The 25,275-nt window shown below is 45.0% G+C and overlaps 1 protein-coding gene across 1 annotated transcript in view; it reads right to left on the bottom strand.

Moving 5' to 3' along the window:
• The window catches only part of TMPRSS7 (transmembrane serine protease 7), a 731,423-nt gene that overhangs the window by 123,035 nt on the left and 583,113 nt on the right, over positions 1-25,275 (bottom strand). The window contains exons 16-18 of the mRNA XM_069636244.1: positions 10,286-10,396; positions 8,657-8,773; positions 4,078-4,249 (exon numbers count right to left, since the gene is read on the bottom strand). Of these exons, the coding sequence (XP_069492345.1) occupies positions 4,078-4,249; positions 8,657-8,773; positions 10,286-10,396 (400 nt within the window). The remainder of the gene's footprint in view (positions 1-4,077; positions 4,250-8,656; positions 8,774-10,285; positions 10,397-25,275) is intronic.

The raw sequence follows: 25,275 nt of genomic DNA, 5'->3' as shown, positions 1-25,275 counted from the left end.
GAGGAGGCAGGAATCCACACAGGAGCAGTTAAAAAGGAGGTAAGTCCACAACAAACGAACAGAAAACAGGACGAGGAACTGCAGGAAGTGAAGCGCAAGGAAGGGATAGGAGTACAAGGCAGAATGAGGCACTGAGAGCAGAAGTGGGAGGCGAAGACAAGAGGAGCTCAGGCTGAAGGAGGCAGGAAGAGAACAGAACAGTAGCGGGAGGAACAAAGTGGAACTAGCACCTTATCCGGGGGAAGGAATGGGCAGGGCTACAACGCGCCGGCTGCAGGGAATGAAACACTGATATGAACAGCGGCGGCCATGATGGAAATAAACTAGACTGCACATTCAGAACGGCACAGAAGTGTAATGGAACACTCTAATGGCGGCATGTTCACCTGTTCCAGTGCTTCAAACAAGAAGCGCTCATGACAGAATTACAGGTATGGCTGTGCCATGTGTGTTAAAGCTATGGTAGTAAGGATTAAGATTGAACTCATGGATTTCTCTAGCATTGATAGAAGGGACAGAATTTGGAGAACATGAATAATTCTGGGTTGATATATGGGGCCTTGTTGAACGGGCTGTGAAGGGGGAATTAAGCCCCGAAAGGGATGGAGAGGTTTTGTTTTACGTTTCGTATGATTTTAAAGATTCTTAACAGTAAACAGAGGATTAATTGACGTTACCAAATTAGCACTGATGAAAAAAGATTTGGGTCCTTGCAATTTTTTATTAAAACCATTTTAAAAAGTAATATCTTTCTAAAATCCGATTCTACATCTAGCATCCATTTTGCACACATAAACAAGGTACTACTTCTCCTTCGCATCATCTAAATTTCTCATCTTTAATGTTTTCATTGAAATAATTATATCCTTCTTTCTCCTGCTATACTTTAAATAATGTGTTGAAATGGGGGTTGAAGGGAATTTTGCAGCAGTCATTTCAGAAAATGTAGGAAATAAAAGCCATACTACTTTGAGACGCTTCTGTAGGGTAACACGTTAAAAATACTACATGGCAGGAAAGGATAACACCTTGATATATCACTTCGATAAATGTGGGCAACAATTGAAAATATACTCGATGAGCTCAATAAAGACAATTGCATTTATTTGAAGATACTGATATGTTAGGAATTCTCTGTATATCTTTGTATTTGTAATATTTATTTCATGTTTTTGGAAATTGTTGTTCAATGACATTTTAATGATCTTATCGATGATTAAAAAAGACTTATTGACTACATTATTAATAAAAAAAAAGTCTCTACATGTCCACTACATGAAGAGAGTACACAGAAGCATTTTGCAACACATTGTGTAACTAGTTGTTACCAAAGAAAAAAACAGTTTCAACAACATCTGTCCGCATTTCCCATTACAATAGGTGTTTTCTGCTGCAGCCGGTGTCTAGCAGTTTATCCCAGCATTGACCTGTCAACCACATGTTCATGTTGCCTGCATTCAATACAAGAGTCTCATTACCTAGTACATAATGTGTTATCTCTATGAATACAAAAGAGAATTGTAAGAAATTGAGACTTTTCAAATAATTAACTATGCCATTCTGTTACTTTCAGTAAAGTCACCAGTTTCTTAGTAATATTTATAGTACCATCACCTCAATGTTACTAATTATCCAAGATGAGATAACTTTAATATTCTGTCCACTTTATATAATTTCGGACAGGCAAGGTATGTGCATCAGCACTCATCAGGGATTGACATACACAATCTCCTTTTAAAATCAAATGGAGACACATGCAGCTGTTCAGCTGGACGACCTTACGGTCCCTGCCTCCCTCAATCCCCTCAGAATACATCCAAAATGGATGACATCTACACGTTACCTTAATTAACAGTAGGTAGCATTCTAGTGGTTTGGACATAGATAGAAGTCCCATGATGCTCTGTGATAAGTGTGTAATTTGATGATGCCTAGCAGCACCAATGACGCATGCCAACAAGCAGTGGAACATCCTCCATCCTGAAGATACCCAGCTTATTGTGAAGATTGGTGGGGCTGGCTCCAGGATAGAAGATTCCGGAGAATACTAACACAGAAGGTACATGTATATGGGTACGATCTCCACAGCTAGCAAGCACACAGACAATACCCAATATGGCCCAGTACTAAATAATATGAATTCATTTGAGAGATGTATGACAATGTTTATAATAAATGTTTTCCTGATTTAGACGCTGATAACTGGAAGACAACCCCACCATCTGTTGAAAAAATCGGAATAAATACGAGATGTTCTAATAAAAAAATAAGCAAACTGGGGCTTATGGAGAATAGAGGTATTCCACTGTATCCTGTTTATTCCCATGAAATACCATAATGGTTTCAGTAGCATGATTCTTTAGAAAATGACCCCCGTGGAAAAAAGTACTATGAGACAATATGCCTCACATCAGAGCCTCACAGAAAGATGTCCAGGGTAATTGACATGACATCCTTCCCAATCCCTTGAATGTGTCATGCTTGTTTTGACTCAAAAGGTGTTTTGAAATGACACTCGGATACTTGATCTTGTTTTCTGTTTGTTTTTAAAGAACAGCACAACAGATGGCAAATATAAAGATGCACTGCTTCTGAAAGGACAGTTTTAGATGAAAAGAGACTTAGCATCACATTATAATGATCCAAAACGTAGTGTGAACTTTTTATTTTTAAGGATGTTAAGGTCAGAGTGGTATGCCCTATGGGCACACTGGTATCCAAAAACAGAGAACCGTGAATTATACATTATACAAAATGTCACGTAGCCCTCTGTGAAAGACTTGTGGAAGGGAAGTGTACATGGGCATTCAGCTTGATTTTGACGCTATATTTTGCAATGGAACATGTATTGACACCACATGATGAGGGTGTCCCACATCTGCCACCATGCCACTCTAAGAACACATTCATGGTGACTGTGCCCAATATATGCCAGCATGCCACTGCAAGAACACATTTTTCTACGGTCTCTGCCCAATTTCTGCCAGCATGCCACTGTAACAACACACTTTCATGTTGCCTGTGTATATACAATGTATGCCAGCATTGCCAAAGTAAATTACATCCATGTTACCTGTGGCCAGTATATATGCTGAGCCTGGTTTCTCTCCCTGGCTGCTTCCCCGCACATGCACTAAACATACACATATACACCTTCTCGTAAACCATGCACACCCATGCTCAGACACATGCACATATTCTCACATGCTATCTCCATCTCTCACTCATGCACCCACTCTAATGTAAACATGCTCTCATATACATTCACCTGCTCTCCCATGTATGCATCGGCTCTCAGACACACACTTACTCTCACATACAAGGACCTGCTTCCAGTCCAATGTGCACTTGCACCCACATATGCACCTGCCCTACTGGCAAACACACACATACTCACACACCACACACACCTCAACCACACATTTAATTCCACTTACCTGACTCCTGGCACGAGATCACCTATGTCCTCAGCAAGGAATATGGTGGCACCACAGCAGTAACATGCAGAGACATGCTGTACTAGTTCTCTCCCTTCTGAGCTGGGCTAGAATACCCGCCATGTCTGGAAGGGGTTTGGCGTAACGCAGGGTGCCACACTTCAACCCTTCCTGTCCCTGCTTCTGCACAAGCAGAGGGTGAGATTTGCAATGTGACCCCACATCCAGCTTGTGTGGGAGAAAGGTTGGGGGATTTGTCAAGATGTCCTTTGCCAATAGGGTGCTTCAATTGTAGTGCCCCTAGACTACCATGTGTCCCTGGCTTATAGAGCATTGCATTGCCCCACAAGTCAGTAACAGATCCCTCCATAAAGCACATACAATGGAAATGGGACATCCAGCTATCTACAGAGCACAACCACAGTGCAGAGGGGCGATATCCATGAGTGAGGGAGGCTGCATTCGGTCTCCTGTCACTGACTGACATTTTCTCTCTTACATCAGCTGTAATGAGACTGGGAACCTCCCCTTCTGCCAAAATGGGCCAGCAACCTAATTATTCCCTGGAGTGTTGCCAGAATAGCATAAGAATGGTTCAGTACAGAAAACATACTCTGTGTCTTTTATTAGTATACTGTACCTATCCCCTTGAAAACAATGGGCAGCAGAGATGAGCCAATTCCTGGATACAACTGAAGCACCGCAATAAGCGGCTCCAGAAAATAGGAGACTGACTTGCCAGGGCCATTCACCATCCACGGAATCCGTACCTCCCACTATACGATTACGTTTCTTGGACTTCTGACCACAGTCTTCAACAAAGCAAAAAAACATGCGTTATAACATGAAGCCCATCAACAATAAACAACACTTCACTGTTTTTTTAAGGAATGGACAAACATAACTCTCCCCATTAAACCCTCATCAAAGGCACTAATCAAAGTTGCACAATTTGGATACCAGACACGGGCCTGTATCGCCTAATGTATTACTAGAGCATGATAATTCACATATTTTCAAATGACACGTCTCATTATTTTCGACAGGGAAACAATTGGGTAAATATTATAGGCCTCGTTACAAGTTTGGTTGTATTTTGGCGGTAAATCTGCGAAAACACTGCCAAATTAAATAACGGTTGCTTCCTTTGGTCTTGTTGATTTATCATGGCATTACAAGCGGTGTTAAGGTGGTGGAAAACCCCCATTTTGTATACTCCATGGGGATTTTGGCAGAATTACCGCTGGGTGTAATTCTGATGATTTTGTGTTTTTTTTGCAATAAGGTAGGAGATTTAACCTAATAGTACGGTGGTGCTGTCATGCGGCGGTAATGAAGCAGTTATAGAATTACCACCATGTTACTGCCATTTTTTTCCCACACTGCTATACTTGTAATGGATTATCCTTGACCTCAAGCCCAGGGACCACATCTCTCCATGCCTAGCATGTCCCCACTGGCTCCCAGTTGCTGCTAGGATGAAGTTCAAGACCCTCTGCAACATCCACAAGGCTTTCTGGTGCCTGGGACCCCATTACATTCAACTCTCTCTCGCTAAATACCCCCCTGCTAGAGCCCTTCGGTCTTCTATCTCCAAATCTCTGCAGATCAGACGCTTCTCTAAGCAGAGAGTGGGGGTAGATTTCTCTCCTCCACAGGAATTTCTCTCTGGAATGGTCTCCCTGTCCTTCTCAGGCTTGAGCCGGATCTCCTTAAGTTCTGGAAACTCCTCAAGACCCTCCTTTTCTCTTATTCCTTCCCTCCGCCTCTCACCTGCTAACACCCCTGTCTGCCGCTGTGATTGACTGCCCGGTGCCCTTTGCGTTCTACAGGGCACTAGCCCCCACCCCATCCAGTGCACCCCTCCTCGCAATTAGCATGTGGACGCTCACCCTCTGCAGCCCCTTACCACTCGCCTAACCCCTGTGGCCCTCTTTCGCCCTCCTCCACCTGCCTTTAACTTGAACTCTCTTCTCTTTAACCTGTACCTCCCTTCCCACCCTAGCACTTTACATTTCACGCAGACCGGCACTTCCTCCCTCCCCCTTCTCCCTCGCACTTCTTGTCACTGCACTTGCACGATCCGAATGTCACAAGGCCTAGTACGACCGTTATTGTTATCTTCTCCATTGTTCCCTCACCCCCTTTTTTGTCTTGTGGCATCTTGAAACACCATTTGTTGTAGAGGTGCCTTACATATATGAAATAAATAAAATTAAAAAATGGTTGATGTGGCCTGGAAGGAGTTTGCAAAACAACTGAAATTTTGCTGGCATAATGGGGAAAAAAGAGGGTAAAATTACGAAATTATACATATATTTAGCAATTAGTCTTCTGGTAAAATTAGCTGAAATAGTTTTGCAAAACACTTGTCTGAGAAAATTGTAATCAGAAAGATGACTGGAAGATGAGAAAACGTGTCTATTAGTTTTCTGAAAGTAAATCTGGTTGTTTTGTTTTCAATCGTTATAGTAAAGCACGTTTTAATGTTATATACACATGAGAGCTTGTTGTGCCAATGGCAATGATATGAAGAAAATATTACCCAATACGTCCCCCTTATATGTACGCATAAGAATGTTTTCTCGTTTTCTTGTTTTCTCCGTTGCGTTTCTCTAAATAAACTAGGGACACATGTGCTCTGGGCAAGGAGATGGCACTTTTAACGTTCTTTACTTTATTCTGCTTAAAAACAAATAAATAACACAGTAGGTTCATTTTGTTGTGTGTAGTTCTACTTTTAAAATGCACTCATCTCTCGATCATATTAAAAACGTACTCATTTTGAAATTTGCTTAGCGTTTGTAGGTATCAAACACCATCAATGTTATGGAGGGGTTTAAAAAATGCAAGAAAGAAACCCTTCTACTAGTAATGTAAAAGTTGAATAAGCCATTTATCTGTCGAGACAAATGTCTCAGTGCCACCTAGCAGTCATCCCTGTAGGATTACCTTCCGTTTAGAGCCAGAGAGAAATGCATTGTGGTCGTGCAAATTAGCTGAAAATTTGCATTTTTAGATCCATGCTAGATAAACATCATTGTTTGACTTCATAGGAGAATAGTAACAATTACATGTCTTTAGTTGTGTTAGATATATGATGTATGTTCCCACATAGAGAAAGTCCAAACACTGACGGGTTTCCTCAGGTACAGAACATCTAACAGGCTGATTCACAAATAATCATTTTTTTGCTGCAAACTAATACAAGTGAAAGTTACTTTTAAGTGCGGTCAGAATGTAGACCTGAAAGGAGTAAAAAAAAAGAAAAGAAAAAGAAATCAGCTGACCTTTACTTCTCTTTTTCTCCTCATATCCAACGCTGCATTTGAAACATTTATGTTCACAAAAGTTCCTTTTTAAAAATCCCATAATCCTTTGTACAGAATATTAATAGGATGTTCTACATCGCATACATTTGATGCAACCAACAAAGGATGTATGGTAAAATTATCAGAAGAAAAGCTGAACTTTTGTGGCGCGTGTAGCTCTTCCTTATTCCGGCACCTAAGACTTCCTCACAAGACCCTGGGAACACCAACCTTTGCTTTTCATGGAATAAGCAGACCGAAAGGAGAGCATAACTTGCATTAATCACTCTAAGTCCTTTTGTGAATTTGGAGTAACACATGTCCTTTTTCATAGGTCACATCTTCTCGTGGAAACAAGGTTGGACTGCGGCATACAATTGGCTCAGGCAGCTATGAAAAAGTGTAAGAGTAATTATGCACCAGTTTGTAACTATTGAGTTAGTGATCCACTTTGAAGGAAATGTACACAGGAGATGTTAGATATGAGTATGGGTGCGGGGGAGAAAATCACAGCTCTGGCACTACAAGCCATTTCAGTAACATGCAGAAAATAATGTCCTGAAGTGGTGGACTCTCCCGTCCCCTGCACACCTTCTGAGCTGAAAAACAGTCTGATGGTAATTATGTTTATACTAATAAAAAGTATATAGAGTTATCCATTTCATTCTTTTTCTATTTCAAAATTACAGTTTATATAGTCATTTGATCCTGGAGAAAACTCGTTCTGTGGTGTTCAACACCAATTAGGTTTGAACACCAGAGAAAGCGTTTTCTCCAGAATTCTATAAACTTTTTATTAGTATAAATATAATTACCATCTGACTGTTTTACAGCTTAGAAAGTATGCAGGGGACTGGAGTGTCCACAACTTGAGGACACTATCAATAAAAAAGTGTCTAACTGTTGCAAAGGCTAATTTGCTCCTTTTGCCACGGAATGTTTGAATAGTACCCACGGGGGGAGTTTTGGGGTGAAATGTGGTTCAAATTCTGCCTTTTAACACATACTTGTTCAGTAGCATTGGTCAAAGCTATTAGCTGAACAGCGAAGCAGCTCACCAAACTGGTTCACTTTGACCAAAACAATAGTCTCCGCTAGCATATTGGGCCTACAATTCAGGCATTGCCCTATTGCCCTGTAGACTGGTCCGAGCTTGTGTGGAAAACGTTTTCTGAATAGCCCCCACAGTGTAATGCCCGCAGGTGCATGACAAGCTCTCGGTGTAAAATGAGCTGCATAATTGCGTATCACATGACAATCGTAACATGACATATACAGATGAGGGGTGATCTCATGTATAATTCTGCAAACACAATGGCTGAGTCCATGCAACTGTCGCCACTGCTTTAACTGGCCTTCAAACTTGAGCCAGGGCTCTTAGGAGCCGTGGCCTGGCAGGGGGTCGTTGTCGTAATTAGGAGGCAACACTGAATACTGGCTGCTTGGCTATGCCCCTGTATGAGGTCTGGATACCTCATACCCTTGCAAAAGGGCTGGGGCAGAGGCCTTACAGGCAGCAGTCAGATAAGGTATTTATTGCAGCGCTGACCCCCTGCCAGGCAGCCTTTTCAGTAGAGATGCAGGGATCCTCACCCTCTCACTCGGGGTGCTAGGGTGATGATCCAAGCATCTCTAATGAAAGGGGGTCTCTGGCAGGTGGTCGACCCTGCGACACAATGAAAAGACACATATTTTTTTTCTAAAGCCTGAAGCTCTCTCTTACACGCGAGAGCTTCTTAGAAAAAAAGCCTTGGCTTCTAGGGGTTAGCAGGGCCCCGTCTCGGGCACAGTTTTGAAAGCGCACTTAAAGCCCGACCGTCAGGCTTATTATTTAGTAACAGGAATTCTGACTGGGAACAGCACACAGAAAAAGTAAAAGCAGAGCTTGGCCTGAAAATGTCACCGTACTGCAACTTATTTCATCGCTCCCATCCGGACAATCCACGGCTCCATCGCACTTTGCATTTTGTTTTTTAATGCAAATGCCATTATTGCAGTTAAACGAAATGCTGTTGCATGGAATGCCTGAAAGAAAAATGAAATGTGATTTGAAGTCACTGCAATTCTAGCGCTGACCTATCTGTGACACCTCGACATATTAATTCTCACGCACTCTCACTACTGCCTCAGTGGCTTGAACTAATTGCGCGACATTTCATGTTTTAAACTGATTTTTTCCACGCTGCTTCTGAATGTGCTCTACCCTCGAGATGCTCTAATATACAATAATGGAACACCCTTGCACTTTAGCCTACCACAGGCCTTGCAGAACCATTGTCCATTTCAAGTCTTTCCTACCTTGGAAGCAGGTTTTTGCCCCTATCACTCCCCAGATGCTTCTTTTGTTAGTTTGGGCTATTAGGTGGTGTTGCATAAACCAGCTCTGCCAACAACAACTTGAAAATGCCCCAGAATGTTCAAACAGATTAAAAACCATGCAAAAACAGTGCTGCGTGGGTTTCACCTCAGTTTTAACACTGCAAAAGTGCCTCTGTGTTTCAATGTCCCCCTGTGGTGGAGTCGTGCCTGGAGCCTGAGGTCAAAAGTAGGCAGAAAGATTTCTCAGTTTTGGGGGCAATGCACACTCAACCACTCAGTGGTTGCACTGGTGCCTATTGTAGATATAAAATAGTAGCGTTTAGTGTGGATGTCATTGTTCTTTACTGTGCCTCTACTTCTATCTGCTTGGTTCAAGGATTGCTCCTGGCACATTTATTGTGCCATGCTCAAGAATGTTTCAGTTGAACTATATTCGACTGAAGGCCAATCTGACAATTAGCACCCTGGGAAGCGCCGTCCACTAATGAGTATGCTCGGAAAACACGGGCTGTATTCACATAGCTCTCAACTCACACGCTTTTGGCGGGTTTTACCCGCCTTGTAGAGGGCTGACTCACCCGCCAAGCCTCCTACACACCCATTCATTCCAATGGGCGTCTTACCCGCCAAAAACAAAATCGGGTGATTTCACCCGCCTTTGCAAAACAAATGGTTGAGAGCTATGTATTCACTAAGGAAAGCCCGCGTTCTGAGCAGCTTCATTGGTGTCAGGACTCTCCCCTTCCCGCTCCCCCTTCACCTTAGCACCCATGTAGCACCACACACGTGTGCTAATGGTGTCATCTTTCTTTTATTTTATCGAACGAAAAAAAACAAATGTACCTTTATCCCACACAATACTGTCAGTCAGGCAGTCTGTCTTCAATGTTGATGATGTCATTAACATGGTAAACAGACTTCCTGGCTGACAGCTGTGTGCCATCTGGCTGCGGAATAAATTTAAGTTTTCCTTCTTTAAAAGAAAATGAAAATAAAACCATTAGCACCTGTGTAAGGAACTACACGGGTGCTAATGACGATATGCCCCTCGGTGGCGGCTGACCCTTTCGGTAACCTACAGGGTCGGCGTCGGCCTGCCGCCTCCGGGCATATCCCCCCATTAGAGCATTTAGTATGTTTGCCAGGGCAGCCCGTGGATTTTTATATCATTGCATTATTTGCCATTCAAGTTATTAACACGTCTTTGGGGCTCCTTACTTTCCGTGCAGTTCTGCTCATCTCTTCCATCTTCACAGTCTTTAACTCCGTTGCAGTCGTACCAATGGTGCTGCTTTGGGAAACGTGCTTGGCAATCTTTTTTCACGGCAGCTAAAAGAGGTGAACAGTAAAATTGGTGAATCCATTTTTTTACTTTACTCCTTCAAATTTTCAAGAAAACATTGTATATATTTTTTTAAATAATACCAAAAATATGATGCATGTACTTCTCCATTTTGATGTCAACAATCAACTGGAAGAAACGTAGGACTGGCAAACACAGGACGCTGCAAGTAGGGTGCAGGGGTAACAGAAGGGCTGGCGTGGGCAGGGGTGCCTTAGGAGCTCCAGGCAGGGGAAGTAGGGCGGAGGGGTAACAGAGGGGCTGGCATGGGTAGGGGGTACCCTAGGAGCTCCAGACAGGAGACGTAGGGTGGAGGGGTAACAGAGGGGCTGGCCTGGGCAAGGGGTACCTTAGAAGCTCCAGACAGGGGAAGTAGGGTGGTAGGGTAAGAGATGGGTTGGCATGGGCAGGGGGTACCCTAGGAGCTCCAGACAGGGGAAGTAGGGTGGAGGGGTAACAGAGGGGCTGGCGTGGGCAGGGGTTACCTTAGGAGCTCCAGACGGGAAGTAGGGTGGAGGGGTAACAGAGGGGCTGGCGTGGGCAGGGGGTACCCTAGGAGCTCCAGACAGGGGACGTAGGGTGGAGGGGTAACAGAGGGGCTGACGTGGGCAGGGGGTACCTTAGGAGCTCCAGACAGGGGAAGTAGGGTGGAGGGGTAACAGAGGGGCTGGCGTGGGTAGGGGGTACCTTAGGAGCTCCAGTTAGGGGAAGTAGGGTGGAGGGGTAACAGAGGGGCCTGCATGGGCAGGGGGTACCTTATGAGCTCCAGACAGGGGAAGGAGGGTTGAGGGGTAACAGAGGGGCTGGCGTGGGCAGGGGGTACCTTAGGAGCTCCAGACAGGGGAAGTAGGGTTGAGTGGAAAGATCAGCGATTGGAGAGATGTTCTTTCAACAGTAGGGTCATCAGGTCCTGGCTGGAGTGTAGGGGGGGGTGGGAGTCTTATCTGCATTAGTAACCTGTTCCAGAGACAGAATGCATAGTAGGGAAAGCACCCTTTCCCGCTGTTTCCTCTTAAAGTTCTTTGTTTCCAGTTTGGCAATGTCGTGTCCTAGAGATGTTGAGTTTCTTGGCAGGGACGTCATTTGGGGGTCGCCAGGGATCGCACCTGAGACCGCTGTGGTTTCCCTTGCTACCCCTGTGGTCTCCCTTGCTAACTTTAAAAAAATATGTATATATATATTTTTTATACATTGAAGCTCCTGGGCTGTGGCCAGTGCCATATGGCCATGAGTAGTGACCCTAAATAAGAAAGAATAGGAATAACAAATAATTTGTATTTCTGGAATTCTATACAATAATTGCTATACTCATTAAAAGGGTGAAAGGTTATGTTCTATTGCTTCCCATGATGTCACTTTGGGGTCAAATGACATCACTTCCGGTGATGTCATCAGAGGTCAAAGGACATGTGATGTCACTTCCGCAACCCCAGGCATTTTGATGAAATGACGTCCCTGTTTCTTGACCTGGACCACTGGGGCTTTTTGTATGGGATTGGGTGCAGGCTTTATTTGGGGTATCTCAGATGAAGTAGGACGCACATTCGAAGGTAGGTTTACAGATAATCTGTAGAGGGCATTTGCTGTCAGTGGACATTTTGTGGTCAGCCGTTTGCTCCTAGCTCAGTTTTGCTCCGAGAGCCGTAGAACTCCTTATGCCCATTCCATGGCAACTTTACATTGTTGGTACCTTGATTGATTTTGTGTCGAACACCATTGTGAGAACTATCACGGGCCCATTTTACAGCACAGTTCCATTTCATTTGATTATTTTAGCTTCTAGGCGGTGAAGAGAGAAGCGGAGTAAACATCTCACAGGCCCCCATGCCATCAAACAAATCTTATAAAGTAAACAGTTATACCATGACATGCTTTCTCTTGGTGATATGAATGAAAAACAACTACTAAACTATTAACAAAGGGAGAAAAGGCATCTAGGGATCACAATTCGTGTTGGCTGGGTGGTGCATTGGTGTCAGGCCCGTCAGAGCACCGTGTGAGTGTGTGTTTGTGTGTGTGCAGACATGCTTTAATAAAGCTGATGCACTGCTTGCCCCCCACCAGCTTTATGAAACCAGTCTGTCTCATTGATGGAAGTGTACCAAAAGAAGTAGTGGAACTTTTCCTGCTGGCCTACCCTGCTTCCCACAAACCCCATCCCCACGACCCCTCACACGCACAACACAAACCTGCAAACAAATGCGCCTCATGTTTACGGGAATTTTCAGTGCAGTGCACTGAAGTGTAAGTTTGAACTTCTTCCTACACTTTTATTTTAAAAGTAATCCATTCCAGAACGGTTTCTTTAAAAAATACAAGTATAGAAAAAGTTAAACATTTTAAATAAAGTAGAAGAGCACTGCTCCCACCCACTCCCACCCACTTCGACCACAGGTCTGTCCAGAAGGATGAATGTCCCTTACAAGCTTTCTATGGTGAAGCTGTCTGTGAAAGGGAGGCTTTAACACTCTCGTGCCTCAGGGCTTTAGAAATAAATTAAGTAAATAAATAAATAAATAAATACTGGGAGCTATGTCATGATACATTTTTTGAAAAACTAGCAAAAAAGGAAAATTGATGCGCACGTATTGAATGCATTTCTCTATTTCGAGCTTTGACATTTGGCTTATATTTTATTAGAAATGTGACACTTTCTGAGAAAAATGTTTAGTATTTCATAGGAGCATAATGAAAACATTACCGAGTGTTGGTTACAGAAGAGCACTTGAGGCGTACAACCAAAAGAAAGTAAATTGATTGATTGATAAGTTATTTATAATGCGTCTATACACAAGTGTTTCACAAATGTGTTTCGCCAGCTGGGTTTGGAGGAGGATGTCTCCTAGTGGAGCTCCATTGTGTAATTCACTTATGTCATCCTCTCCACCTTTGCCAGTCAAGGGTGATCCGTTGACGCCACGGCAGCAGAGACGAAACACTGAGGAGTCAGGCGACACCCCAAGTCGTGTTTCATAACGGGGCATAAGAGCTCAGAATACACACTTTGTCCAAGATCACAAGGCTGCTCTTCAACAATACCTTCACATTACAGTGCTGCTGTCTTCCACAAAAAGGGGAAAAAAGTATTTTAAAAAAATCCCAGTATTATGTAGAATGTTAACAGAAGAACCTTTTTTAAAAGCACGTTCGATAGCCCTCTCCCCACAGTCACCATGCACAATGGTACACCCGGAAACAGAGCTTACCGCGCGATGCACTCGTTCAAGTTCACAAAATAGGTGACTGATAGTGGAACCCCTCTATATACAGCTGCAAGATCTCTGCTAGAAGGCTATAGCTTTTTCTAGCCAGACCCAACAATCAGGAAGCATAGGAGAAGGACGACCTGTTTATATCGCAGTACCGTTTACTTTACCTGATTAACTGCGATTTGGGCACAATCTTCATTTTTTCCAAGGGTTCTAGCCTCTCGACCTGCTTAAGATGCGCATGAAATAGAACCCCCAAGGGGCATGGAAAATAGCACTGCTAATGAGGACAGGCCGGAGACAGCACTCCTGTTCAAGTCGGTCCCCACTAATGGGTTCTTCACATTCCGCTTCAGCATGGGCTTGCATCTCCGAGAGGTCACTTCAAGCTCACCCACCCCTACTAATAAAACACGCTGAAAGATCAGTCAGATGTAATGACGGGTAATAGGGTCGGAGACAGAAGACAAAGGGCTGTACTGTTTCATCGCCTATAAATCATGCAGCTCGGATATTCATAGCTGAAAAGAGAACATCTTTGAAAACAAAATCCAGTTAATTCTTGATTCGCAAGGAAAAATGACTTTCATGTGCGAGCTGATAGGCATCGCAGAATCATAGCCAAACAAGTGTGCTGTGGCACTATTGCAGGACTACAACAAACAAACGCCGGTGGTAGCCGTGCTGGTAAAAAAGGCACGGCTGCCGCTGGAGTCGTGTTTTTTTCTGGCGACCTGCTTTGGGGAATAACCGGGGAATTACAGCCCCGGCGGTCCCAGAAGCCAGGCACCGGAAAAAGTAACTCCCCATTCCCATTCGAGTCCCAGAGGACTCAATGGGAATGGGGAGGACGGTAGAACCGGCACCACTCATAATGGCGCCGGTGCTACCATCAAAGTCTGCAAGCGGGTGCCTTTGCAACCGCCAGGTCAGTCCTGGCTGGCGGGATGGGTCCTGGCTGGCGAGACAGCACGCGCCCGCAGGACTCGGAGTGTGCCGGTCCGTTAACCACAGTGTCAGTAGTTTACCAGCACCATTGTTACCGGACAGGCATACTCGTAATGAGGCCCCGTTTTATTTAGTTTTTCTTGAATTTGTAATGACCAAATGAAAATACTCTATGACGAGCATTGTTAATGAGAGAGAGAGAGAGAGAGAGAGAGAGAAAAGAAGTGGTAAAGACAGGGGGGGTTATTATCGCAGGATTCTCATTGGGCCATATGTTGGTAAAGAGTCATTATCTCAAGCGATAATGACCCCTACCGAGGACTTTAAGGCCATTAGCACTTGGTAGTAGTACTAATACGTGGTTTGCAGTTTTGGTGGCTAAGTAAAACGAAATGTTACTTTAATAGTGACGTAAATAGGCAAGATGAGTTAGTAACTTAAATGTGGTGCATTTAAACAATAAGTGCGTTTTCTTGAATTAAGTATTTTAAATGCATTTTGGTTATATTGGGGTGGTCTTAAAGTGAACATGCATTGAGTGTCATGTAAAAGTAAAATATTTCTCTATAAGGAGATGAAAGTATTTTCCCATGTTTTAGCTTTCCCTTCGGTTTGTAAAATGGGATATTGCCTCCTAGAGAGAAAGTGCCTTGTTTAAAGAAATCTTTCCTAGAAATTGCATTGTTGTTTCCCTGTTTGCTTTTGAAGTCAGCATATTCAGAATGCTATCAATACCAGTAGTAATTGGCTGAAAGGAGGTCAATTACCATCTCCATTTGCTAATACTGTTTAGCCAGAGGATAGTATAGATTCCTGTGTATTACCAATGCCCGTGAAGTGGGATGATGTGAGACATAGTGCTCTGATTACTTAGCGATAAGCTTCATTAAGTCAGTAATACTTTTCCTTATCACAGTTCTTAATAATGACGGGGTGCCCCCCACAAGAGAAAGGCCCTGATGCCTCTTGGACGAAGCTTTTTGTAATTTCTCCCCTAAGGTTGGGAGGGGTTTAAAAGCAGAACACCCCTGCTCCCTTCATTTGTCTATTACCAGGGAATTGCCAATCAGCCCCAACTATTGCACCGCCCACTCAAGCAGGACTGTGATGAGGGTGAGCAGGACTCATTACTGAAAAGAATAAGTGCATTGCTAGGGGAATCTCACCAGAACCTGGTCATTTCGCGAGAGAAGGACATGCAGTGTTTTAATGGATGAGGAGGATGTCGAACCAAAACATAGAATAAAAGAGTGAGCATGAGAAAAAGAGATGAAGACCGAGAAGATTAGTATGATGAGATGGTTTCATACGAGTAAAAAAAACAGCACCTAAAGTTAAAGGCTTGGGAAGTATTCAATAACACCTCTGCATAGCAGATCACTTTAAATGCTTGCAGTCATATTGTTTTGTGAGGTGAAGCTGATCTCTCTATCCTGAGACGTATCCTTTGCAGGAAGCCTGGCACCAAAGAGCAATGTGTAATGTTAATAGTATCTTGAAGAGATACATGTCATTGGCTTAGGAGGGTGCCTGCAACTGAACGTCTGGAAGAGCTTGCATTTTCTGCTGTCTGTTCTACTGATTCTCCCAGACATGAGCTATCAGTTGTACTGATTAAATTGATCTTGGAAGGATGAAGGGCTGATTCTGCAAGTTTAAGCCAGACCATTTGGCTTCTGTTGGGTCATGGATGCGGCTCCAACACCACTTCAACATGTGGACACGGCTTGAACCTCATTGTCGCCCCCAGACATGCCATGGCTCCTAGCAGTGAATGGCATTACCAAAGGCAATTACTTGGGGAAAGTGGCCCATTGGGTTTGCAGGGTCAGTGGCAGCCTGGGAAGCCTCCATGTCATACAATGCATAGGTCTAAGTGGCAATACCATGTTCAGTGGCCACATCGGGTGGCTTGGGGCTTCCTGCTAGATGGCTGAAGGTCATGCCCTGGTTAAAGTGGCCACATGGTATGGCTGAGATCCATGGCCAGTAGCCACATTAGGAGCTTTGGGTCGTCTGGACATGGATGATGGCCACAACTTGGCCAATGTGGTTACTGCCCATCGAAACAGGCCATGACCGTGACTAGTGTGCTTATCATGTCTAGCAGGTGCCTGAACCATGACTGAAAACAATGCCGAAGCAAAGTGCCCATTGGGCTTTGCTGCATGCTATACTCAGTGGGCACAATGGGTGTCTGGGAGGTGCCAAGGCCATGCCCCAAGGCAAACTGGCCACTGTTGATGGCCACAGGAGTGTTCACAATGGGTGAATAAGGAACCTGAGGTATGGTCAAAGGCCTCAAAGGCTATTTGGCACATGGAAGGTGCTTGAGGCATGGCTACGTGTCAGGCCATGTGCAAAGTGTCTACTGGGAATGGCCAAAGGCAATGGGCCATACCAGTTACTACATCAGGGCTCTAAAAGAACCCTGGGTCCTGGATGAAGGCCATGCCATATATAATTTCTATTGGGAATCGTGACAATGGGTGGCGCAATTAGCTACCCTCAATTCTCACTCTGCTGTTAAACACTCCTCTTACATCTGTCACCTCCATGAAAACTTTAACTTTGACGTCCTCACTCTCACCAAGACGTTGTTCAATGCCAGCTCTGACACTGCTTTTGACACTCTCCTTCCTGACAGACAAGATTGTCTCCAAGCCCAGGTCTAACTAATCAGGAGGTGGAGTGTCCCTTGCCTTCCCTGAATGGGTCCCCGTTTCTATCATACCCACTCAATCTTACTCTTCCTTCGAATGTCTTGCCTGCAAGCTTGACGTCTTTCCTACCCTCTCACTCACTCTCGCTACCATCTACAGGACCCCTGGGCCGATCCCCCTCTTCCTTTTGGAGTGGTCTGATCTCACCTCTTCTCTTCTGACTTCTACCTCTAAGCTCCTCCTCCTCCTCTGAGACTTCAATATCCATCTTGACTCTCCTGATGCAGCCACTCGACACTTCTGCAACCTCTGTGACTCTCTTTTCCTCACCATTCTTCCCTCTGGGCCAACTCACTCTGCAGGGCACACCCTGGATGCACTTATCTCAGCTGACATCCCCTTCTCTAACCCTCTCACTACTCCTCTCCCCTGGTCTTCTTATGCTCTCCTCTCCTCCCATCTGGAGCTCCCTAGCTCCCCCAGCTAAGCCCCTGCCCACACTGCCAGTCTCCTTCTCCTTCATTAGACCGATGAAGCGAGTGTCAGTAGCTGCTTTTGCTGCCTCCTTCATTCCCCCCACTCCTGCTATTGACTCTCACCCTGACTCAGCCCTTTCTAACCTTCAGCTCTCCATCTCCAGTACTCTTGACATCCTTGCCCCTGCCATGAGGAGCTGCATGAAGCCCGCTTCCAAATGCAATAGTTGGTATGATTCCGACCTAGCCGCATTGAAACGCAAATGCAAAGCTGCAGAACGGAAGTGGCTGGCTTCCAGCACATCCTCTGACAAACTGGCCTGTCGCCTTCTCCAAAGAAAATACAGACTCTCCATCTGCTCCAAGAAGAGTGCCTATATACAAGCATGCATTTTTGTGGCCAATAACAATACAGACAAACCTTTCAAAATCTGCAAGGAACTTGCCAATCCTATTGCAGTCGCAACTTCTCTTCTTTCTTCCCAGGCTCTGTGCACTACAGTGGCAGTAGTCGAAGTGGGAGGGAGCGGTCGGAGCGGTGCTCCTGTAATTCTTTTAATTAATTTTTACTGTTCTATACTTTTTTTTTTTTTAAACTTTCCGGAACAGTTTCATTTTAAAACAAAAGTGTAGGAAGAAGTTAAAACGTCCACTTTCAGTGCACTGCACTGAGTGTTCCCCTAAACAGCAGGAGCAGATTTTCTGGAGTTTGTATTGTGCATGGGAGGGTGCGTGGCAATGGGGTTTGTGGGGAGTGGTTCAGGCCAGTAGGGAACATAGTTCCACTACTTCTTTTTGTACACTTCGACCACTGTGCAGTGGCCTCCCATTTCACTCCAGAAACTCCGGACATCCTGTCCTCTCTCTCCTCTACTCCCCTCCCTCCTACCTCTGCACACAAGATTCTCTCGGCACCCCTCCCTACTTCCTCCCTTCTCTCCTCTTTCTCACCTGTATCACCTGATGAGGTTACCAAGACAGTCTGCTCAATGAAAGTCTCCTCCAAACAGTTGCTTCCCTGCTCCTCTAGAACTATCAAGGACAATAATGCCTCTCTTGCTCCCTATTTGGCAGAGTTTTGTAACCACTCTTTTGCCACTGGCTCCTTCCCATCGCCCCTCAATCACTTCTGTATGCACCCCCTCCTATAAAAGCTGTCTGTGTACCATTCCTACCTTGGAGAAGTTGGTCATCTCCCAACTAATCCATCAGACTGAATCTGTTGGCTGTCTCCACAACCACCAATCTGGCTTTAGAGCAGCCAGAGCCAGAGGCACAGAAACTGCTCTCCTGAACACCCGTAATGATTTGCTCTCAAACCTCGACTCCAACTCTCCTTCCGTTCTCATCCTCTTGATCTGTCCTCTGCTTTTGAAATGGTCAATCATACTATCATAAAAATTCGGCTCCATAATACCTTGGGGATCAAGGACCGGGCACTGGACTAGCTGACCTCTTAGCTCTTAAATTGGCCCTCTCAAGTGCAACTGTGCCCTTTTCTCTCCTCTATCTCACTCTCTACTTGCAACGTCTCTCAGAGCTCTATCCTGTCACCGTGGCTTTTCAGCATTTACCTTGCCCCTCTTGCCCACCCAATCTCCACCTTCTTTCCTCATTTCCAGTGCTGTGCTGACGACACACAGCTTTCCTTCAAGCTTCCCTCCTCTTCCTCCTCTCCTTCCTCTCTCATCCCAGACTATCTTACTGCTATCCATGGAAGGTATGCTGATAACGATCTCTACCAGTAAGAATTAAATCCTTCTCATTGGGATTTCCCTCCGCCCCATCCCTCATAATCTCTGGATGCCCTCCTTGCGCCCTCTCCCCTCACCCTCTTGTGAGGCTAAAAACATGGGTGTCATCTTTCACTCTTCTCTCTCCTTCTCACCCCACATCGCTGACCTTGACAAGAAGGCCCACTTTCAGCTTTACCTCCTCAGAGGCATTGTCTCCTTCCTCACCTTCCCCCAGAAAGACAATGTCTCCCGAGCTCTGGTTCTCTCCAGGCTGGAATATTGCAACAGCCTCTTCCTTAACCTTCCTCTCTCCTCCCTCCGCCCTCTACAGCTAATCCAGAATAGGACTGTGAGACTTATCCTTGGCCTGAAGGCCAGGGACGCATATCTCCAGCCCTAAAAGCTCTGCACTGGCTCCTGGTTGTTGCAAGGATCAAATTAAAGACCCTCTGCATCATCCACAAGGCTTTCTGGGGCCAGGGACCTCGCTACACCCAACTCTCTCTCCCTAAATACCTCCCTGCTAGAGCCCTTTGGTCCTCGAGCTCCATCTGCTGATCAAACGATTCTCCAAGCAGAGATTGTGGGGTAAATTTCTTCCTTTGACAGGAGCCTCCCTCTGGAATGGTCTGCCTGCCCCTCTATGTCTTGAACCGAACCTCCTTAAGTTCCGGAAACTTCTGAAGGCCTTTTTGTATCCTCCTTCCCTCTCCCCCTCCCTTGCTAGCCTCCACCTGCCACTGTGACTGGTTGCCTGTGACACTTATGAGTCTTCTGGGGCCAGGCATTCCTACAACCAGTCTTCCCCTGCACCACTGTACGAGCATTTGCCCCTGGGCTCTCTTCCCTGACTAGCCACTGAGTCTGGTCCACCCCTGTCCTCGCACTAGTCACCCCTACTCCTCTGTCCCCTGGCCCTCTTGGGCTCCCCCTGGTCCTTGCCCATCCCCTGTAGGCTCTGTCCCTCCTGCACTTCTCCCTCAACCCCTTCCCTTTCCCATCCTCTGCCCTGTCCCCCCACCCCCTGCACTTAATCTTATTGCACTTGCATGATCTGAATGTCATGAGGCCTAGTAGGACCGTTACTGTTGTTTTTCTACTCTGCCACCCCCCCCACCTTTTTGTCTTGTGCTGCCTGGAAACACTTCCTGCTGTATAGGCGCCATACAAATGTTCAATACATGAACCAAATAAATAAATAGTATATACAAACAATGAAACATTCACACTGCACATATGTCCAAAGTCTTGTTTAATGCTCAATCGCATATATTCAATTGGATTCTGAGTCAGCCTGACACGTGTTTCGAGGTACTGCTGCTGTATTTTTGTATACATCCAAAAAACAAAACCATTGAATTTGTACCCAAAAAAGGGTGAGGTGGGAACACCAGATCAAACCAAATCATGTGACATCAGGGATGCATGCCAGATATTAACATTTTCCAGTGATTAATTCAATATTTGGAAAACACATTACAATAGCATGTTGATAGTTCATTGCACAACATATCCAAAGAACAAAAGCATTACACGTGGGCAATCAAAACCCAACAACAATTGATAAAACAAAACCAAAAACAAAAGGAGAAGAAAATAATGAACACAGACAAGAAAGAAAAAAATATATAGTTATATCATAATTATAAAATATTTAATCATAGTTATGAGATGTGTCATACCATATCTACCAATTGTAAAGCCTAGTATACCTTATGCGCTCTTGAATACAACTTTGAACCTAAAACAAAGAACAAATCAGATAGTAAGTGTCCCATACATTAATCCAAACTGCTAATACACAGGGATTATCCCAATTGCATCCCTGCACACCTGAGGGAAAAAAGATGACAAAAGGACCTATCAATTTAAGCCTTCCTATACTACTATGGCCATATAAGTCAAAAGTCACTCACCTATTAATATTCAAGGTGAGTGTAGAGTTGCACTTCTTATAGCTATATAGTTCCGGTGAGACAAATATCTGTTGACCAAATTGTCCATACTAAATACAATTCCAACCCGATTCTGCACAAACATTGTAACGCGCGTCGAGAGGTAAAAGCCAGGGGAAAGAAGAGAGACACAAAACACCCTGCTAAGGTCATTGGCTCAAACCAACACTTCCATAGTCACCTCAAATTGCCTTTACAAGTTACTGGACAACCGCTAAATTGTGTAATTCACAACAGGAGCACTCTTCCAATCGATGGTACCTAAACAAAGAGCCTTTCGGCAATGCGCAGCGATGTTCAGAACCGCTTCGCTCCGTTGCCAAGGTAATATAAGCTTTGGCAGGCCCTTCCCATCACTGCTCAGCCAGGTCAGTATGCCTGGCTGTCCGCCACCTTGGATGGAATTGTTGTTCTTGCTACTGTAATCCATGTAACGTTGTGCTTGATCCCTCATATATAAAGCGTACACTGATACCCTACGCATTGCAATGGATAGCTTTGCAAATGTCTGTTCCTTATATTATTACTTTAAACATGCTTGCCTGGTCGTCCATCAACGCGCTGCTTCTGATCTAAGAATGCCGTTGTCATAGCGATGTAACGCTTGTAGCTATCCATTGCAACGCATAGGGTACCAGTGTACCCTTTATATATGAGTGATCAAGCACAACGTTACATGGATTACAGTAGCTCGAACACGTGTCAGGCTGACTCAGAATCCAATTGAATATATGCGATTGAGCATTAAACAAGACTTTGGACATATGCGCAGTGTGAATGTATCATTGTTTGTATAGGTTACTTAATGTTGGTGGTTTGAGCAGTAAACCCTGCAAATCGGTAAACTCACCTGCCACGACTTGTCCCTGTATACATGCATACCTAATTTGTTATATTACTCAACTGTATTAGTGCTTGGGTTTCCAGTCTCTTTTCTGCTCTCTTTGTTTATTTTTAAATAAATAAATAGGGAATATATTGGGCATTGTTAAAGACCAAGCCAAGGCAAAGTGGAAAATAGTATGTTTGCAGGCCATGCCCATGGAGGGGGGCATTGGGGCTCTTGGAGAAACTCAGGGCAAGGCAATAGCGGTCGAAGTGTTTACTGCCCCAGGCACGCTTCATGTATCCTTTGTTGCCACTGGACATGGCATGTGGCTATGTACTTTGCCTTCTATGCCCATGGGTGTTAGGCAGAATCCTGTGCAGTGCCCTTAGGGACCACTACACACAATTAAGACTACAGGTGGTGATACAAGTTTTACCTTTGGTACAAGCCTGTACTACTATGTCATAGTGGTAGCAGTGGCGGAACAGCCAGGCTTATCTCAAGAGTATATGAGCAGTAGCAGAGATTACACAAAGGGACCACAATTACTGTCACTCAAGCAAACGCTGACTCAAGATTTCAGGTAGAAAAATATAAGAACATTTATTTTTAAACCATTCGTTATAAACACAACACTTCTATTAAACTTCAATAAAAACCACACGTTAAATATACTACAACTAACCAATTCACTTTGTACAGTAAGTCTCAAGGTAAGTACCCTGTGTTGGAATGAACCAGTGTTAGGCACAAAAACACGTTACCGCGGATATGAATGCGATAACTTTTTGACAGTTCGGTCTACTAAACAAACGCGTATCCGTGACATGAAATGCTACCGGGGCAAAAACACACTTAGCACCTGAGATACCCAGAGGGAGTTGGAGGCAAAAGTCACAGGCAATATTTTGGTTAGGCAGGCAGAATCAAGAAACACTCAGAGGCAGGAGTTCGAAAGTCAAAGGGCCGGAAGCCAGGGTCGAAGACACCGGGGCCAGTTGCCGAAGATCACACGGTCTAACAGTTCACAATTAGGCGGAGCCAAAAGTACTTCGATATTGTCAATGTTCGGAAGCAAAAGTTATAAGAAGGAGGGAAGACAAGGTCAAGCCTTGGAAATGAAGAAAAGGGATTCACCGAGTTTCCTCAACAGAACACAGTACCTTGTTCCAATGGTGCAGCTGGTGCCCTGGCAGTTGTTCCTGTTGGTTTCCCGCAGACCCACGATTCCTGGAGGTTTGTCGAGAAGGAGGACGTCTGAAGGGGGTCTGCACCACACAGGGATGAGGCCGGCAGCAGCGACACGGAATAAAAGGTGCGCTCCTTAAAAACAGGAGAGGCTCTTCAGGTGGCTATCCGGACCACTACAGCAGTGTGCAGCGATTTCGACCACGGAAGAGGATCCTCTGGCTGTAGAAGATGAGCTGGTTATCCCCACCAAGCTCAAGGGAAGAAGACTCCGGACTGGATCTTCTCTGAGTCGTTGAAGGGCAGATAGCTCAGGACTGCAGCAGCGCTTCACCGGGACAGCGTAGTTGCAGCAGCCGTCATTCTCTCCGCTTCTCTTCGGTTCCTTGTAGTTCCAGTGGCGACTTTCTGACTTCTAGCCCAAGAGACCTGCCTTTTATGCAAAAAACCCCCATTCACGCAGCCTGGCTGTCAATCCCCCAGCAGGGGGGTTGTCCAGCCCGGACAACTACCCTGGCCAATCATGACAAAGTGCAACTTGAGTTTCCTAGGATACTCTGTGCAGGGGCTGACTACACCCCTCCGTCACATTCAGCCCACCTAGACACCCAGGCGCCTCGAGGAGGGCTTCTGGGCAGAAGGCCGCCAAAAGACAGTGAACAAAGAAGGCGAAAACACAAGAAGGACTTTAACAAAAAGAAATGGCGAATAAACCCAACCGGAGCCAAAAGAAAGATGATTTGGTCAAGCGGGTTTATGTTTGAGGCTAATATAATAGCCAAGAACAGTACCACGTTTATCTAATATAATCACGGTAGAAAAGGTAGGGTAGATACCACTGCCACCAGCCAAGTCTAAATGTTAAAAGAGCGAAACAATGCTCTAGGAGGGACAGATAAAAAAGGATACGAGTTAACCCTTTCCAGTACTCCACGGAAGATGGGGTGTACCGGATCTGTGGTAGATTGACTAAGTAAAGTTAATGGTAACTTTACCCTTTTCTGTGGGACAGTAGTCGCCTCAGAAATGGAGTCGAGGGAAGTCTCAAAGACATCCCTGTGCCACGTCACTGAAGGTGCTGTGTGACACACACAAAGAAGGGGCTACTTAAGTGGTGTACTTCAGAGTCCACAATCATAAAAACAGATGGAAATACATAGCAAAACACAGGTAAGAGTGGGGGAAAAGCTCTCACTCTTACCAGGTGGAAAAAAAATAAACTCCAGAAGTCCAGCAAAGCTGCTGTGGGACTCACTAGGTGAGGGAAATTAGCCATAAATGAGAATTCTCCCTAACAATGGGCATTGACTTAATTCATGTCCAGGACACCCCCAATCCACCCAAAGTGGGTTTTGGCAATGGCATCCAATTATAGCTAGTGGACTCTTTGACTGGGGCATAGCATTTTTTTGTGAACGTCTTGACTCCACAAGCCACCATTTGTGGCTACCTGCCATGACCTGGGCATCCGCAAACCACAAAGAGTGTCCCCTGGCCATGGCCACATGCCTCTTTGCCGGTAGCATATGTTTATGTCATGCCACAGATCCCCCAATGTACTTGTAGTGGTCACTTGCCCTGCCCTGCAGCCATGGGCAGTGGGCACTTTGCCCTGGGCATCACCTTCGACCTTGTCCAGCAGCCATGGGCAGTAGTCAATATTTCACTTGAGGGACTAACAAACCACATACTGCATCTACTCCGGTCATGCCTAGCCGGTTTAGCCATACCTTGGGCCTACCTAAGTGACCCAGAATGGCTACTTTCTAAGGCCTTGTCCTACATCCCAAACTCACCACCTGCAGCAGCAGAGTGGCAAGAGGGAAATGTCTGGAAATTGTAGTTTTTTCACAAAATGTCAG

Source organism: Ambystoma mexicanum, chromosome 7p, assembly GCF_040938575.1.
Source record: "Ambystoma mexicanum isolate Mex_15411 chromosome 7p, UKY_AmexF1_1, whole genome shotgun sequence".
Classification (NCBI taxonomy): domain Eukaryota; kingdom Metazoa; phylum Chordata; class Amphibia; order Caudata; family Ambystomatidae; genus Ambystoma; species Ambystoma mexicanum.
This window is presented reverse-complemented; position numbering and strand designations above follow the sequence as displayed.